The sequence below is a fragment of the Takifugu rubripes genome, chromosome 2 (genome assembly GCF_901000725.2).
Source record: "Takifugu rubripes chromosome 2, fTakRub1.2, whole genome shotgun sequence".
In the NCBI taxonomy this organism is placed as follows: Eukaryota; Metazoa; Chordata; class Actinopteri; order Tetraodontiformes; family Tetraodontidae; genus Takifugu; species Takifugu rubripes.
In genome coordinates this window covers 4,107,621-4,124,156 of record NC_042286.1, presented here as the reverse complement: position 1 = coordinate 4,124,156, position 16,536 = coordinate 4,107,621, and the positions used below count along the sequence as shown (strand labels likewise).

Genomic DNA, 16,536 nt, shown 5'->3' with positions numbered 1-16,536 from the left:
TTTCAAGTAGTTTTGCAGGACCAAAATAATTCACCTTATTTGAGAGTCGTTTTTCCCTCGGATCAGTAAATTTATCGCAAATAATTTAATGTGCTTACTTTTCAACTAGAAAATAAATGAATGAGGCACTGAGTAAAAGAGCCAAACTGTCACGAATACTTGGCTCAAGGTAGCCATGACATAAAATGGGGAGACCAAAGAGGACGATTTCCAACCCAAAATAATGTTTATTAAAGAACCAAGTGGAATATAAAAAGGAAAAGTCCAAACTCCTGCGGCCGTCAGGCTACGGAACATGACAAGCTCAGGGCTCAGCTGACGAACTCCACTGCAGCACACCAGATAGGACAAGAGGCTTCTCCTCAGACGCTCTCCAGACAGGTCTTTATACCTGAACCTGTCAGGCAGCCAATCCCAGCAGATTGGCCACAGGTGAGCAGGTGAACATGCTGGGTCGACTGGAAACGCTTGGCACTCCCCCTGCAGGTCAGCCAGGGAATTGCCCCTCCAGCCAGCCCCGACAACAGTGAGGCATGACAGAGCCGTCACAAAACTCAGAATGAAACAAAACCATTTAAACAATTTATTTTAATGGGTTTTGGCCAGCATATGTGCCCTTTTAAATCTATGGCCATAAATATTTTGCTGTTTCACAGAAAAAAACCAAAGACAAAAACAAATATTGATTAAGCAGTATTACTAATACACATCCTTAAAAGCTGCATTCCATGAACTCTTTTGAACTGTGAAATTAATGTTCCACATTAACTGATTTTTTAAAAGAATACATTTTGAATTACCCCTCTTGGGCTACCACCTTATCGTGGTGGAGGGGTTTGCGTGTCCCAATGATCCTAGGAGCTCCGTTGTCTGGGGCTTTATGCCCCTGGTAGGGACATCCATGGCAAACAAGTCCTAGGTGAGGGACCAGACAAAGCGTAGCCCAAGACCCCCTTATGACGTTGGCGAGCGCCTGGTGGCCGGACCTCTGCCCATGGAGTCCGGCCGGGCACAGCCCGAAGAGGCTCCGGGTGGTGTGCTCACCACCCGGAGGAGGGACCAAGGGGGTCGGGTGCATTGTGTGTTGGGTAGCGGCCGAAGGCAGGGCCCTTGGCTGTCTGATCCCCGGCTGCATAAACTGGCTCTAGGGACATGGAATGTCACCTCTCTGGTGGGAAAGGAGCCTGAGCTGGTGCACGAGGTTGAGAAGTTCCGACTAGATATAGTTGGCCTCACCTCGACGCACAGCAAGGGCTCTGGAACCAATCTTCTCGAGAGGGGACTCTCTACCACTCTGGAGTTGCCGATGGTGAGAGGCAACGGGCAGGGGTGGCAATTCTCGTTGCTCCCCAGCTCAGTTCTTATATATTGGAGTTTACCCCGGTGAATGAGAGGGTAGCCTCCCTTCGCCTTCGGGTGGGGGGACGGATCCTGACTGTTGTTTGTGCCTATGGTCCAAGCAGCAGTTCAGCTTATCCACCCTTTTTGGAGTCCTTAGAGCACATCTGTCAAACTCATTCCTTGAGGGCCACGATCCTGCCGGGTTTTCTGTCCTACCAGGCTGAAAATGCATTCAGTGGGATAAAAAACCTGGCAGGATCGTGGCCCTCGAGGACTGAGTTTGACACACAGGGTGGATAAGCTGAACTGCTGCTTGGACCATAGGCACAAACAACAGTCAGGAGTGCTCCCTCTGGGGGCTCCCTCGTCCTCCTGGGTGACTTCAATGCTCACGTTGGCAACGACAGTGTGACCTGGAGAGGTGTGATTGGGAAGAAGGCCCCCCCCCGATCTGAACCCGAATGGTGTTTTGTTATTGGACTTCTGTGCTCGTCTCAGATTGTCCATAACAAACACTTTGTTCAGGCATAAAGGCGTCCACATGTGCACTTGGCACCAGGATGCCTTAGGCCACAGATTGATGATCGATTTTGTGGTCGTGTCATTGGATTTGCAGCCACATGTTCTGGACACTCGGGTGAAGAGAGGGGTGGAGCTGTCAACTGATCACCACCTGGTGGTGAGTTGGCTCCGATGGTGGGGAAGGATGCCGGACAGACCCGGCCGACCCAAACGTATTGTGAGGGTCTGCTGGGAACGCCTGGCAGAGTCTCCCGTCAGAAGGAGTTTCAACTCACATCTCCGGGAGAGCTTTGACCCTGTACCGGGAGGGTGGGGGACATTGAGTCCAAGTGGACCATGTTCCGTGCCTCCATTGTTGAGGCGGCTGACTGGTGCTGTGGCTGCAAGGTGGTTGGTGCGTGTTGTGGCGGCAATGCCCGAAACCGCTGGTGGACACTAGCGGTGAGGGATGCCGTCAGGCTGAAGAAGAAGTCGTATCGGGCCTTACTGGCCTGTGGGACTCCTGAGGCAGCAGATACTGTAGGTACCAGCAGGCCAAGCGGAGTGCAGCTACGGCGGTTGCCAAGGCAAAGACCCGGGCATGGGAAGAGTTTGGTGAGGCCATGGAGAACGACTTCCGGACGGCTTCAAAAAGGTTCTGGACCACCATCTGGCGTCTGAGGAAGGGGAAGCAGTGCACTGTCAACACTGTGTGTAGTGGCGATGGTGTGCTGCTGACCTCAACTCGGGATGTTGTGGATCAGTGGAAGGAATACTTCGAGGACCTCCTCAATCCTACCAACGTGCCTTCCAGTGAGGAAGCAGGGCCTGGGGACCTGGGGACGGACTCTCTTATCACCGGGGCTCCTCGGTGGCAAGGCCCTGGGGGTGGATGAGATCCGCCCGGAGTTCCTTAAGGCTCTGGATGTTGTAGGAATGTCATGGTTGACTCGACTCTGCAACATCGTGTGGACATCGGGGGCGATGCCGCTGGATTGGCAGACTGGGGTGGTAGTCTCTCTTTTTAAGAAGGGGGACCGGAGGGTGTGTTCCAACTATAGGGGGATCACACTCCTCAGCCTCCCTGGTAAGGTCTGTTCAGGGGTACTGGAGAGGAGGGTCCGCCGGATAGTCAAACCTCGGATTCAGGAGGAGCAATGTGGTTTTCGTCCTGGACATGGAACGGTGGACCAGCTCTACACCCTCAGCAGAGTCTTCGAGGGTGCATGGGAGTTTGCCCAACCAGTTCACATGTGTTTTGTGGACTTGGAGAAGGCATTTGACCGTGTCCCTCAGGGGGTCCTGTGGGGGCCCCTCCAAGAGTATGGGGTGTCGGGCCCCCTGATACGGGCCATCTGCTCCCTGTATGATCGGTGTCACCTCCAATGATCACTGGATCGGTTCGCCGCCGCGTGTGAAGCGGCTGGGATGAAAATCAGCACCTCCAAATCCAAGGCCATGGTTCTCAACCAGAAAAAGGTGGAGTGCCTTCTCCGGGTCAAGGAGGAGATCCTTGACCTCAAGCGGAGGAGTTCAAGTACCTCGGGGGCTTGTTAACGAGTGAGGGAAGAATGGAGCAGGAGATCGACAGGCGGATCGGCGCGGAGGATGAGAGTGAGGATGAGGAAGAAGGCACTGGAGGCGGAGTGAAGGCATGTGACAGGCTGACGCTCAACTGGGAGCCGCCCCCACGGCAGGCGGCCCCCACACTTTTGTGGAAACCCCCACAGGGCGGGGCCACGAGTCAATCAGAAGCTCCAGCCCCTCCTCCCCAGGGAGGTGGACCTGTAACCAGGAAGAAGCTGTGGGAGGACAGTACCCCCTGGTGGCTGCTCCAGGAGGGGGAGCCCCGCAGTATAAACCATGGAAACTAAATGATTTGCGGATGGAGCTGCCGTGGATAGCAGCCTTCAAGGCACTGACAAAGGGCGTGCCCTTAGCACTGGGGGATGTCCACATGATTGTAGCTGCATGCGTTAGATTAGAGCAGCTTGCCATAGTGGAGCAGACAGCGGGCACCACAGTGCGAGGGGGCAACAGAGCACCGGACACTACACTATTCGCAGACCACACCGGCGCTTTCTGTGACGCTATGAGAGTATACTTCCCAATTAGCACGGCTGCCATCGGAGGTTTTGCCCATCCCTGGAGGAATGATGGTTCCATGACTCCAGAGTCTTGGCTACACGAGGCCCACCAGAAATGGTTACAGATGATGGGTGAGGCCCCAGTTGATAGTACCCCTGCAATGGTGATGCTCAAAGACAAACTATTGAATAATGTTTCACAACCAGTAAAATAAATTTTTTTGGATAATCCTTTAGTGGCTGCCGCACCATGGCCCCAGTGGTCACAGTGTCTGATCACCCTGCTACAGAAACACTGGGAAATGATACAGCAGCTAGTGCAATCACAATAAGCATCAGCTAACACCTTAATGCAGATTCAGCTAGAACAGGCTAAAAAACAGGCAAAAAGAACCCAGGAAGTGAGAAGCCTGTAACTCAGTCCTCACTACTGGCGGCCCTCCAGGAGGTGATGTGGCAGGCACCACCCCCAAACAAATACGGCCGGCCACTGTGCGAGGGAGTGCAGGGTTCAGAGGGGTCCCGTGAGAGGGAGTCCAAGAGACTCACAGGGGGGCGAGCCCAGGCCGGGCCCGCATCAAGGACAAGGAATGTATCCGTAGAGGGGCCAAGCTGGTACTGGAGGGAACTTGGCCGAGCCCCTCCTTCCTCTGATGGTGGATGGTGTTGAAAAACTGTTTCTCGTGGATACGGGTGCGACATGGTCTGCACTGCAGCATGGAACTGACCCACCATTGTCATCAGAACAGGTGCCAGTAAGGGGAGTGGAAGGCCAGCGCCTGTACATGCAGCGAACTGCCCCGTTGGATGTTGAAATAGGAGCACAATCTTTCAACCACATTGGTTGAAAGATTGTGCTCCTATTTCATTTCGAGGCTGTCCTGTTAACCTTATGGGGCGAGACATTTTCACACTTTTAGGCTGCAACATTGACATTGCCCAAGGTGGTACCCTTATCACCTTCCACAACGGCGAATCCTTCCACTGCTACGACAAGGCTGCACACACTCAGACTCTTCTGTGGGTGGGCACAGAAAACCCCGGGACCTCCTCACTGCTGACATTTATTGGGGACTTCTTACAGGACCTGACGACAACCCGCTCATGGCCGCGTTCCGCGTGTGGGGCCCTCTCATCAGGGAGTTTTGGGCCTACTCGCCACCTCCAGATAGAAGATAACGACCTGATATATCATGAATGGTTCAATTCTACTTTGGATGGGCAACATTGGGTGGTGTCTGTATCGTCCTGAGACCGCAAGGTGTGGCCGCACCAGTGCACCTTACACCAGAACAACTCCAACATTACAGGATGGGCCCCGATTCAGCGCCACACATCACACTAGCCGTAGCGATGGGGGAGCAGGCTAAGGCCTTGGGACCTATGGTTGCTGAAGCCAACACAATTAAAGATTGGGTGTCACTGGAACTGGGGGTTGGGGACCTCTCCTACCCATTCTAAATTTGAATTAATCAAAGTTAGCTGCGAGATGAGCCGTGGTCCTCCAGCACCGACAACTCCAACGACACCACGGGGCTGAGGACTCTAATGACCGAGAGGCAGAGGCTGCCCTTACGGAGCTGGGTCAATCATCAGGCAGATGTGGGTCTCATTCAGACAGCCCCAGTCACCTTTCAAATTGACATGACAAACCCAGTATTTATCCCACAATATCCTATAAAAACATCCTCAGCGTTCAACATCACCCCTGGAAGAGAAAAGATAGCTGTAGACACCCTAATACAACCACACATAACGTTTCAAAACTAAAATAAATATGGCAAATTGCATGTCAGACAGTGAGGAACAACATGACTGCATCCAGGAGACATACCAAGTGGCAAAAGCAAGACTGGACACAAAAGCACCATAGACTTAGACTTGTACATAGACTTGTACATTGATGGAAGCTGTCACAAAACAGACGAGGGATTGCGGTGGTGATGAGAGAAGGCGAGAGCTTTATCAAGGTGGTCTCAAGGAAATTTGAGCCAGCATCAGCACAGAGTTGGTGGCGTTACAAAAGGCACTGGCAGTGGCGCCAGGCAAACCTGCAAATATTTATACTGATTCTGCTTTTGGTTATTTTGTTGTACATAGAGATCTGGGTTCATGGAAAAGAAACGGGTGGCAAACAGTAACAGGGGTCCCACCTAAACACGAGGAAATTGTCAAGCAAATAGATGAAAATTTGTGGATCCCCTCTGAATTGGCAGTAATTAAAGTGGCGGCACACAAGAGTGACGGGACCATTCACTACAAGGGAAATGTGGTCGCAGATAAAGCGGCAAAAGAGGCAGCAGGACTGAATCTGCTAGGGGTGTACATAGTGAAGACAGTGGACAATGAACAAATGGAGGACTTAAAACCCCGTACACTCGAAGAGTGGGGGTACGTGCAAGCGCAAGCAGAATGGGCAGAACAACAATGGGAAGAGCACGGGGCCACAGTCGAAGAAATAGGGACAGAGTAGAAAGGTCAATGTCCCCTGTGGAAAGGCCCCAAAGGACAATTGGTGGTCCCGACCAAATTCCTGGCCCAAATGTGTGACGAAGCCCATGGTCCATCGCATGTGTGGGTGGACGCCATTAAAAGACTTTGTGTAAATATGTGGCATCCAGATCTGCACAAAATGATTGAACAAATTAGAATGAAGTGTGACATTTGCAACCAATTCAATCCAAAATCCACTTTTAGGAATGAACAGGGGGCCTTCCCGGTAAGAGCCCCAGGAGCAGAAATTATTATGGATTTTACTGATATGGGAGACCGGGCAATGGGCAAGCACTACTTATTGGTCATAGTAGACACCTGCTCTGGATGGCCCGAGGCTTATCCTACCGCTAAGGAGGATGTGGCAGCAGTAAAGAAAGCATTGGTGAACCATTTCATACCAACACATGGGTTCCCTAGAACAATCCGGTCCAACAATGGATCTCATTTTAAGAACAAACACCTGAGAGAAGTAGAGACTGCAATGGGAATCAAACACAAATTTGGCACGGTTTACCACCCTCAATCACAAGGGAAGGTGGAACGAATGAACTCTAACATCAAGACCAAATTGGCTAAAATCATGAAGGAAACGGGACTAAACTGGGTGGAAGCCCTTCTGTTGGCCCTCATGACAATTAGACACACTGTAAATAGGGCCACTGGGTTTACACCGTTTGTACTCCACCATGGAAGGCCCTTCCCAAGACCAGGACACCCTATGACCGAAGGAGCGGTGGTACATCCCAAAGTAATGTTTAAACTACTTAACTACATGTGTTCAAGCTTTTCTCTCCAGATCCCGCCAGAACCACAAGAGAGACCAGACCTCACAGGGGAGGAGTACCTGCTATTGAAGGTCCTTAAGAGGAAGTGGCAGGAACCGAGGTGGACGGGCCCACATCGAGTGACAGCGCGCACTGACACAGCGATCTGGTTTGAAGGAAGGGGCGACACTTGGTTCCACCTCTCGCAGTGTGCCAAGGTACCGAAAACCGCAGACGTGAAAGGGAGCAGTTATGGGTCTGCGACGTCAGAAGCCCCCAATGCGCAACAGATGAAGTGGTAGTAACCTCTCCCTGCAACGACAACGATGGATGCGATGGTGCTGGAACCCCTGCTGGAAGATGAGGAGGTGGAGGAACATCTGGACCCAGAACCGAAATCGGGACGACGTTCAGCGGGACGAACGACGAAGTGGAGACGACCGTCGAATGGTTTATTGATAATATGCATGTCTGCTTTGCTTTGGGCTGTTACAATCGTTGCATCTATAACGATATGTGTAGCTGTGCATAGGTGTGGAATGCTAACTCGGAAGAACAGATCATTGATGGAAAAGGGGGGGTCATCCACGAGCCAAACGAGACGCACCACCCAAGTGCCCCGCATTGATCACATTTAAAAATACACGATGGGGGCCCCTACCTCTTTTAAATTCGATTTCTGTGCACTATAATGTTCAAAGATTAGCAAACCTGACTTGGGATACGGTGGAGGGACTTGCTGAGCAACTGTCAGCAGCCTCTATGGTAGCGATGCAAAATAGAATGGCCTTAGACATGCTGCTGGCTGAGAAAGGGGGCGTGTGTTACATGTTTGGGTAAATGTGCTGCACTTTTATTCCCAACAATACTGCTCCGTAACTAAAGCTCTAGAACAGGGGTGGGGAACCTTTTTCATATCGAGGGCCATTTCAATTTTTATAAAGTCCTCCGAGGGCCATACTATTATGAACACATACCTAGGGATGCAAAAAAAAGACAAAAAAAAGTCTATAACCACTGTGTTACTAAGTCTCATGATTGCTGCATTTGAGTTTGAATTATTTATTTAGCACACATGCATATAAAATCACCAAAAAAAATAGAATAAAATGACAAACAAGTAAAATATGTTTTCATGATCATACAAAACAATAAAAAAAAAAAGAGGTGCAGATGTGAGGATGAAGTTTTGATCACCCGCGCTGTTCGTTCACTAGACTCAGAGTAACCACGCAAACAACTGGAGTCCTTTGCAAAGGGGGAGCCGAGCAGCAGTTCAAGCTTCCTCTGTCAACTCCGTTCGTCTGCTGCTCGCTCACCTCTTTTATTGGTGCAAACAGAATGGGTGTCTCCACAGGATATCATAATTCATTGTCTTCTGACATCTTTACAAACTTCTCTAATCCTGACCAACAGGATACGTCTGAGTGCTGAGCTTGATAGTAAGCAGCTTCAGCACTTTTACGACACTCTCATGTTCTTCCTTTCCTATCAACATTCCTCAAACACTCAAAGTCTACATACATTAGCATTTAAAGATAATACTAATAACAACAATAACAATAATCCTTCTCACATTTCCCTCCTGTTTATCGTTAAATGCGTCTAGATTTTCATCATCAGTATTACATCTTTACATTTCCATGAAATTTCAATGCATTACGTCATTTTCCTAGAAACACATTTCTTACACTCAGAATTCAACATGTGTACAGCTTAAGACATCTTGAACATTTCATTTACATCTTGCATCACATTTGTCCATTCTTCTTCTGATTCCTCTTCATCGTCGTCCAGTAGAGATCGTTCTTCCACCACAATCGGGAAGAACAACTTCATTTCCTTTTAGATCCTCTTCACAGGTTCCGACGGGGTTCAGCCGTTGCTGGACCTATACAGGCCGTCAGCCGTTTACGGAGAGTCCGCCACTGCTCCCTCGCCTTCACCTGGAAGAATTTTCTGTTTCTTACAATGTGAAAGGTGTATCCACGACAGTTTCCCATCCACTCGAACTGCAGTCTTTGTGGTCAGCTGTACTTGATAAGGACCTTCCCATCTAGGCGTGTTCCACCTCTTTTGCACAAACTTCTTCACCCACACGTAGTCGCCCGGTTGAATGGGTTCCTGGGGGGTGGAATCTGTGGAAGACACAGGACTAGGCAGAACATTTACAGTATTCACACATCGGTTGAGTAACACTTTTTTCAGATAATCTGCTATTGTTTCCTCAACATGTTCTAACTCATTTGTTGTTGCAAAGTATGGCAGGCAATAAGGCCGCCCATATAATGCTTCAAAGGGTGTGATGCCTGTTTTCTTGTGTGGTGTTATGTGCATCCATAATTTCACCAGGTCGAGACAAAACATCCAGTTCTTTCCTGTCTCGTCCATACATTTCTTCAGTCTGTTCTTAATAGTACCGTTGACTCTTTCAACCAACCCTGCACTCTGAGGGTGGTATGCGCAGTGATTCTTCAAATCAATGCCCAAAGTTACTCCGACAGTTTTCACTATCTCATTTACAAAATGGCTTCCATTGTCGCTCCAGATGACCTTCGGGATGCCAAACCTGGGAATGATTTCTCTACATAAAACTTTTGCCACTGTCAGTGCATCTGCTTTTGCCGTGGGGAAAATTTCTACCCACCTAGTAAATCCATCTAACACTACTAGACAATATTGTTTACCTTCACATGGTGTTAGCTGAATAAAATCTAGAAAAACTGTGTGAAATGGATGATTTGGCAATGGTGTGGTGCCTGCAGGGGCCTTAAGGGCTCCCTGTGGGCTGTGTTTTACACAAATAGCACATTGTGAACAAAAATTTGTATGAAGTCCTATAGTGTAATAATGTTCATTAACCATCTGTACCATCCCTCCTGTTGAGACATGGCATGGCCCATGGCTCACTAATGCTGCCCATTTATGCATATTTCGGGGAAGGATTGGTTTGTTTCCTATGGTTAATAGTCCTTTATCATCCAGTTTGGCTCCTCGCTTCTTCCACGTGGCCTTTTCTTTTTCTGGAGCACTTTGTTGCATTTCTTTTAGAATATCATTATCTGCAGGTTCTAGGCTAAATGATTCCTCATTATCAAGAAGTGTGTTGTTATTTGCTGCAGCCTTTGCGGCTTTGTCAGCAAAGGCATTGCCTTGTGAGACTGCGTCTGTGTTGTTAGTGTGTGCAGTGCATTTACATACAGCTATTTTACGTGGCTGCTGTATTGCAGCTAATAACTTTCTTAACAGTTCTGCATGCATGACCGGTTTGCCCGTCGAAGTTTTCATCCCTCTTAAATTCCATTGTTGAGCAAACACAAACAGCGTGGAAAATGCATATTGACTATCTGTGTAAATGGTAACATCTTGTCCTTTGCTTAATTCACAAGCACGTGTGAGTGCGACGAGTTCTGCAGCTTGAGCAGAATAGGAGGAGGGAAGTGATTTCGCCTCCACCACCTCAGTTGCTGTAACTACTGCATATGCGGTTCTAGTGCGTCCACAGTCATCCTTTCTCGATGATCCATCTACAAAGAGTCTCCGTCCTGTAGTCAACGCGACATCACTAAGATCTGGTCGCGGCAGGACCTTGGTGGAGACCTCATCCAGGCAGTTGTGCTGGTGTCCCTCTTCTGCGGTGGGTAGCAGCGTTGCTGGGTTTAAGGTTGTGCAGCGTCGAATCGTCAGATTCGGCTGAGACAGCAACACTGCCATGCAGGAAAGATGACGTGCGGGCGACAGGAACGCTATCTTACTTTGTAGCAGCAGTATTGACACTGCATGTGGAACTAGCAAAGTTAGCTCATGATATAGCACCACTCCTGCGGAGGCTTTTACTGCCTCAGACGCTGCTACCACTGCTTTAACGCATGGTGGGAGTGCACAAGCTACGGGATCTAGCTTGTGGGAGTAGTAGGCCACTGGCTGCCTCTTATCTCCGTGCTTCTGCAATAAAACTGAAGTCATAAAGTCACCCTTGCAGTCCACGACCTGCTCAAAAGGCTTCTGATAGTCTGGCAGCTTTAACACTCCAGCACTTACAAGGGCCTGTTTTATGTACACAAATGCTTCTTCAGCTTCAGGGGTCCATGTTAACACATCAGTCATTGCTAAGGGATTATCATACATCAATGCTTGTAAAGGGGCAGTTATTTTCGCATAATCTAAGATCCATGATCTGCAAAAATTCACCAGTCCTAAGAATGACATCATCTGCTTCTTTGTTTTTGGTTTCGGAGCATCAAGTACTGCTGTTTTCCTCGACTCAAGAATAGCTCTCCCATTATGTGTCAAAACATGGCCCAGATAAACCACTTCCTGCTTCACCAGTTGCAGTTTGCTTTTGCTTAATTTATGGCCTTGAGAGGCTAGCCAGTGTAGCAATGCTAGCGTGTCTGACCAACAATCTGCCTCTGTTTTTGACACCATGAGGATGTCATCCACGTAGACGAGGATTTGACTTCCACACGGAGGTTTAAACTTAGCTAATGATGACATCATTACTTGAGAAAAGATTGTGGGACTCTCACAGTAGCCCTGAGGTAACCTTGTCCAGGTATACCTCCGTCCTTGAAACGTAAATGCAAACCAAAACTGGCTGTCTGGATGTACTGGTACAGAGAAAAATGCATTGGATACATCGATCACCGTGTACCACTGATGTTCAGGGTTTAAGTCATTCAGCAGAGTGTATGGATCTGCGACTAAGGGAGACCTAGGGACCACTGCAGCGTTCACAGCTTGCAGGTCCTGCACCATCCGCCAGCCGGTAGATGGTGGTGACTTCCTTACTGGAAATAGGGGTGTATTTACAGGTGATTCAGGACACTCTCTGATGACTCCTGCTTTAAGCAGTGAGTTAAATATCGGAACAATACCCTCCTGTGCATCAGTCTTAAGGGGATATTGTCTCTGAAATGGTCTATAATCTGATTTAGGGATTATTTTTTACAGGTTCTGATCCTTTTATAAGACCTACATCTGCAGGTCCTTCCGACCATAATTCAGGGGGAAGCTCTTTCAGCTTCTCCTCTTCCTCCTGTGTGAGGAAGATGTTTTCTTCTCATGAACTCTGGTCTGTGAGGTGCGTTGCTGGATGTGTCAGCAACCATGTTTTAAGGGGAATACGCCACACCTGGAACTGATCATTAAAATCAACCTCACCCTTAGGCCTATAGGGCAGGCTGCTCCAGTGTTTTACGTCACTTTCCAAGTCTTGCCATCTTTTCTTAAGCGGTTTAGCAATAGAAACATGTGGTACAGAACCTGACACTTTGAATAGCGCTGCTGCTTCGGCGGAAAAGCTTCCTGCCGTGCAGACAGCTGTCTGACCACACACATATAGATGCATAATTACAATCATTTGTGGATCTTTAAGTTTAGCAAACTTCTCTGCATATCTTGATGTGCCGTGTGGGTCTGATTTACAGATCTCGCCAATGCGCTCCACGTGCATGGTTACATGCAGGTCAGCTTGATTGTGGAGCTGGGCTTCAGGCTGTAAGTATGACAGAGCTTTACCATATATCATAGTGATTGGGTCAGAGAATGGAGGGGGCTGCTTTTCAGGAATGTTGAGTGACCAAAATTTACTGCACGTCCCTCCTTCCCTTACCCACAGATTAACCATTCTATCTACAGACCACATCCCTTCGGCTGTAGTGCGAATCATCAACTGAAGCTGAGAGATAAGATCTCTTCCTAACAGATTTACGGGACATGTGGTGGAGATCACGAAAGGAGCTTTAAGTGTGATTCCACTCACAGGGTCACAAACATCTACAGGGACTGACATTCTTTCTTTAGTTACGAGACCATTTGCTGATCTCACAAAAATCTGTGTAGAAGTTGGCTTTAGAGCTATTGGATCTCTAATTACTGATTTACCTGCACCCGTGTCTACCAAAAATGTTAAAGAATTACCTAACACGGTCAGTTGTATTTCTGGTTTGCCTTCAGCAAACAGGAAGATGGTTTCTAAATCTAAAACATCTTCTAGGTCTTCTTTTTCAAATTGATCAAATTTTGTGCCCTGATTTGTTTTAATTTTTGTGACATCTTTCTCCAGTTCTAGTCATAGCTGAGGTGGATTAGAACCTTGCTGCTGTCCTCTATTGTATCTCTGGTCACGTTGTTTCTTTCTGCAATCACGTTCCCAGTGTCCATAATTTTTACAATAATGACACTGATCATTTTCACGGGAATTGCCTCCTCCTCCCCTTCCGCCTCGGCCTCGCCCACGTCCTCGGCCTCGGCTTGGGAAAGGATTGGCATTGAAAAACATGCCTGTTAATTGGTTCTTACTCTTTTGGCATTGTCTTTCAGCATGCATAGCATGTTGTTCATAGCGGCCTAGGTTACAAATTCCGAAATCAACTAACTGTCTCTCTACCCAGGTTTTTATCTCTGATTTTGATCCCCCATGTATAGCTTGCTTTAACTGCTGTTGGTAGGGACCTTCTGGATCTTCCGCATACGGAATTCCACTATTTTTCCGGAACACATCTTTCATTCTCATGCTATAGTCTTCAAAACTTTCGTCAGTCTTTTGTCTCGTGGCCGTAATGGCGCTGTAGTCAGCTCGTCTGGTAAAAGTAGTTCGCATGCGCTCGTACAGTCTGTCAAGTCTGTCATTTAGTTCTTGGCTGTCAGGCTGCCATGGTTGTTGAGTGGCTGGATCCACTGGGACCCAATCTCCTCTAACAGTGCCCCATTTCTTGCCATTAACGCACATGAGGACTTGCTGTGTTTCTCTTTTTCTTGATTTTGTTTTTCTCTTCTATATTTTGATTCAGTGAGCCAGAGATGACATTGTGTCAACCCCACATTTACTTTTGGATGTTTCTTTCCATATTCTATTAAATCTTCTTTTAATTTTATAATATTGCCTGGCCTGTCTAAGTTACCATCCCAATCGAACTTAGTCATCCACAGCTGAACATATGAGCATGAACCTGGATATTTGTCTTCCATGTGTTTACATGATGCTGGGATTTCGAATTCAGCACCTTTTATGGAATGTTGGTTGCCCATGTTTGCACTTTATTTATCAGTTTTTATGTATTTGAATGGAGACGCCTGATCTCCCGACTGAACAACCCTCAATCCCTACAGGATATCTAGTTCAGTCCCTCCGCCGTGGCCTTATAACCCCTCTTTTTTAATCAGGAGAGTATACACCAAGCTTCTACCTCCGAGGAGGCGGGTGTATCTTGCCTCTGCTTCTCTCCTGATGACCAGGCAGGTAATACCGCGGTATATTCCGTGTAGCGCTTTTTGTGTTTTATACTCACTCCGTTGCTTCTATGGTTTCTCTCTGAGTTGTTTTGGTGCCTTCTTCCCGTCACTGGAGATGGTCGCCCTGGGAGGGACGAAGACCGGCCTTCCGTCAACTCGTGATGAAAGGTCTTTCGATTCGGACGTCTTTTTGACTCCGGCTGCGCAGACTTCGGCGTTCGGTCGTCCCACGGCGCTCCTCTCCAGGTCTTGGGATCCGGCTCGAAGGACCAAATTTTGTGAGGATGAAGTTTTGATCACCCGCGCTGTTCGTTCACTAGACTCAGAGTAACCACGCAAACAACTGGAGTCCTTTGCAAAGGGGGAGCCGAGCAGCAGTTCAAGCTTCCTCTGTCAACTCCGTTCGTCTGCTGCTCGCTCACCTCTTTTATTGGTGCAAACAGAATGGGTGTCTCCACAGGATATCATAATTCATTGTCTTCTGACATCTTTACAAACTTCTCTAATCCTGACCAACAGGATACGTCTGAGTGCTGAGCTTGATAGTAAGCAGCTTCAGCACTTTTACGACACTCTCATGTTCTTCCTTTCCTATCAACATTCCTCAAACACTCAAAGTCTACATACATTAGCATTTAAAGATAATACTAATAACAACAATAACAATAATCCTTCTCACACAGAGTTGAGGCAAGAGACCCGTAAGGGCCTGTTCGAGGCCTCTACTCACAAAAACTGCAATACAACAAGATAATCAAAAAAAAAATGAAAAGAAAGAAAAAGACAATAATAATAACAACTAGAAAGCACTCGGAGAGCGCACACCTCCGCCAAGCGCAACAATTCCTGGCATATTGTGATTTCCACCATAAATATTAGTCCCACATATACTTTGACTACATATTTAGATTCCTTGACCATAAAAACATACCGTTAGCCACTGGAATCATAACAATATATGTCTTAGTTCAATAGTTATTCACGAAAAAAAATTCACGCTTTGAAACAATTTTACTTTGTCCGGCGCGAGCGCCTCAGCGGCGGCTACGAGGCACGTTCACGAACTCTCCTTCGGCGTGAGGTTTCAGCTTCGTGGCTATTAATTCACTCACCACAAAACTTGCACACGTAATATTCTCTCTGTCGGTACATGGTCGTGTGAAAACTGCTTGTTGAGCCTCCAAACTTCGACGAAGAGTGTTAATTTTATCCAAACTCATCTGTCCTTTCAACTCGCCGAGTTTAGCGTGTTTCGCTATGCATTTTTCGTCCGTGTCAATCAGTTCAGCCCTCTACGTACATCACATGCTGTGTTCACTGACCCTGACCTTGACTCGGACATAACATAACCGTCTGTTTTATCTCAGAAAACGGGAAACTATTTCCTCTCGAAAGAAATTTCAGGATACGAAAGGCAAAAATACGCTACCGCTGCTACTCGCAGCTCGCGGAGTTTAGCGAACGGTCCCACTGTATAAGTGCACATATAAAATATAAAAATCTTATTGCGTTGCGGGCCGGTAGAAATGGTCTCGTAGGCCGTATATGGCCCGGAGGCCGGGGGTTCCCCACCCCTGTTTTAAAGGGATATAATTACATGCTTGCTCTCATTCCTCCTGTCATTTTATTTCTGTACTTTTTTAAGGTATCAGCTACAGCAAGTTTCTCCGCAGACCTCAAGTCTGACAACGATCCTGAGGCGACCGACGCCAGGTTAGCAGCAGTTTCTTCCCTGTTGGGTAAATTCATTCTATTTAAAGAAAAATAGACTGCAAACTGTGGTTTTCCCACAGAGCAAGGCGGAGAAAGAAGGTAACACAGTCAAGCATCCCCCCAGCTCCAGAGGCAGAGCTAACCAGGACCAGGAGAGCTACATCCACACCCAGACCCCTCCCCAGAAGGCCAATGGGCCAGACCAACAACGCCTTTGAACCCGATACCTAAATATTCAAGAAGGCTTACACCTTTTATACTAAATAAAATAATGTAATGCTGGCAGTTATTTTTATATTTAAAGTCTGTCCATATTTATTTTAAATACATTAACTCTTTCAATCTGCTAAAATTGTTCATGTTATACCACGTGACCCACCACTTATAAATCTTTAATC

The 16,536-nt window shown here is 47.6% G+C and overlaps 1 protein-coding gene across 1 annotated transcript; it reads left to right on the top strand.

Annotated features, from left to right (window-relative positions):
* Nucleotides 1-5,874: 5,874 nt before the first annotated feature.
* Nucleotides 5,875-16,495, top strand: LOC115247627 (uncharacterized protein K02A2.6-like). The gene is made up of 3 exons (XM_029829970.1): nucleotides 5,875-7,639; nucleotides 16,071-16,138; nucleotides 16,219-16,495. The coding sequence occupies exon 1, from the start codon at nucleotides 6,472-6,474 to the stop codon at nucleotides 7,489-7,491; it is 1,020 nt and encodes a 339-aa protein (XP_029685830.1). The 5' UTR covers nucleotides 5,875-6,471; the 3' UTR covers nucleotides 7,492-7,639; nucleotides 16,071-16,138; nucleotides 16,219-16,495.
* Nucleotides 16,496-16,536: the final 41 nt, after the last annotated feature.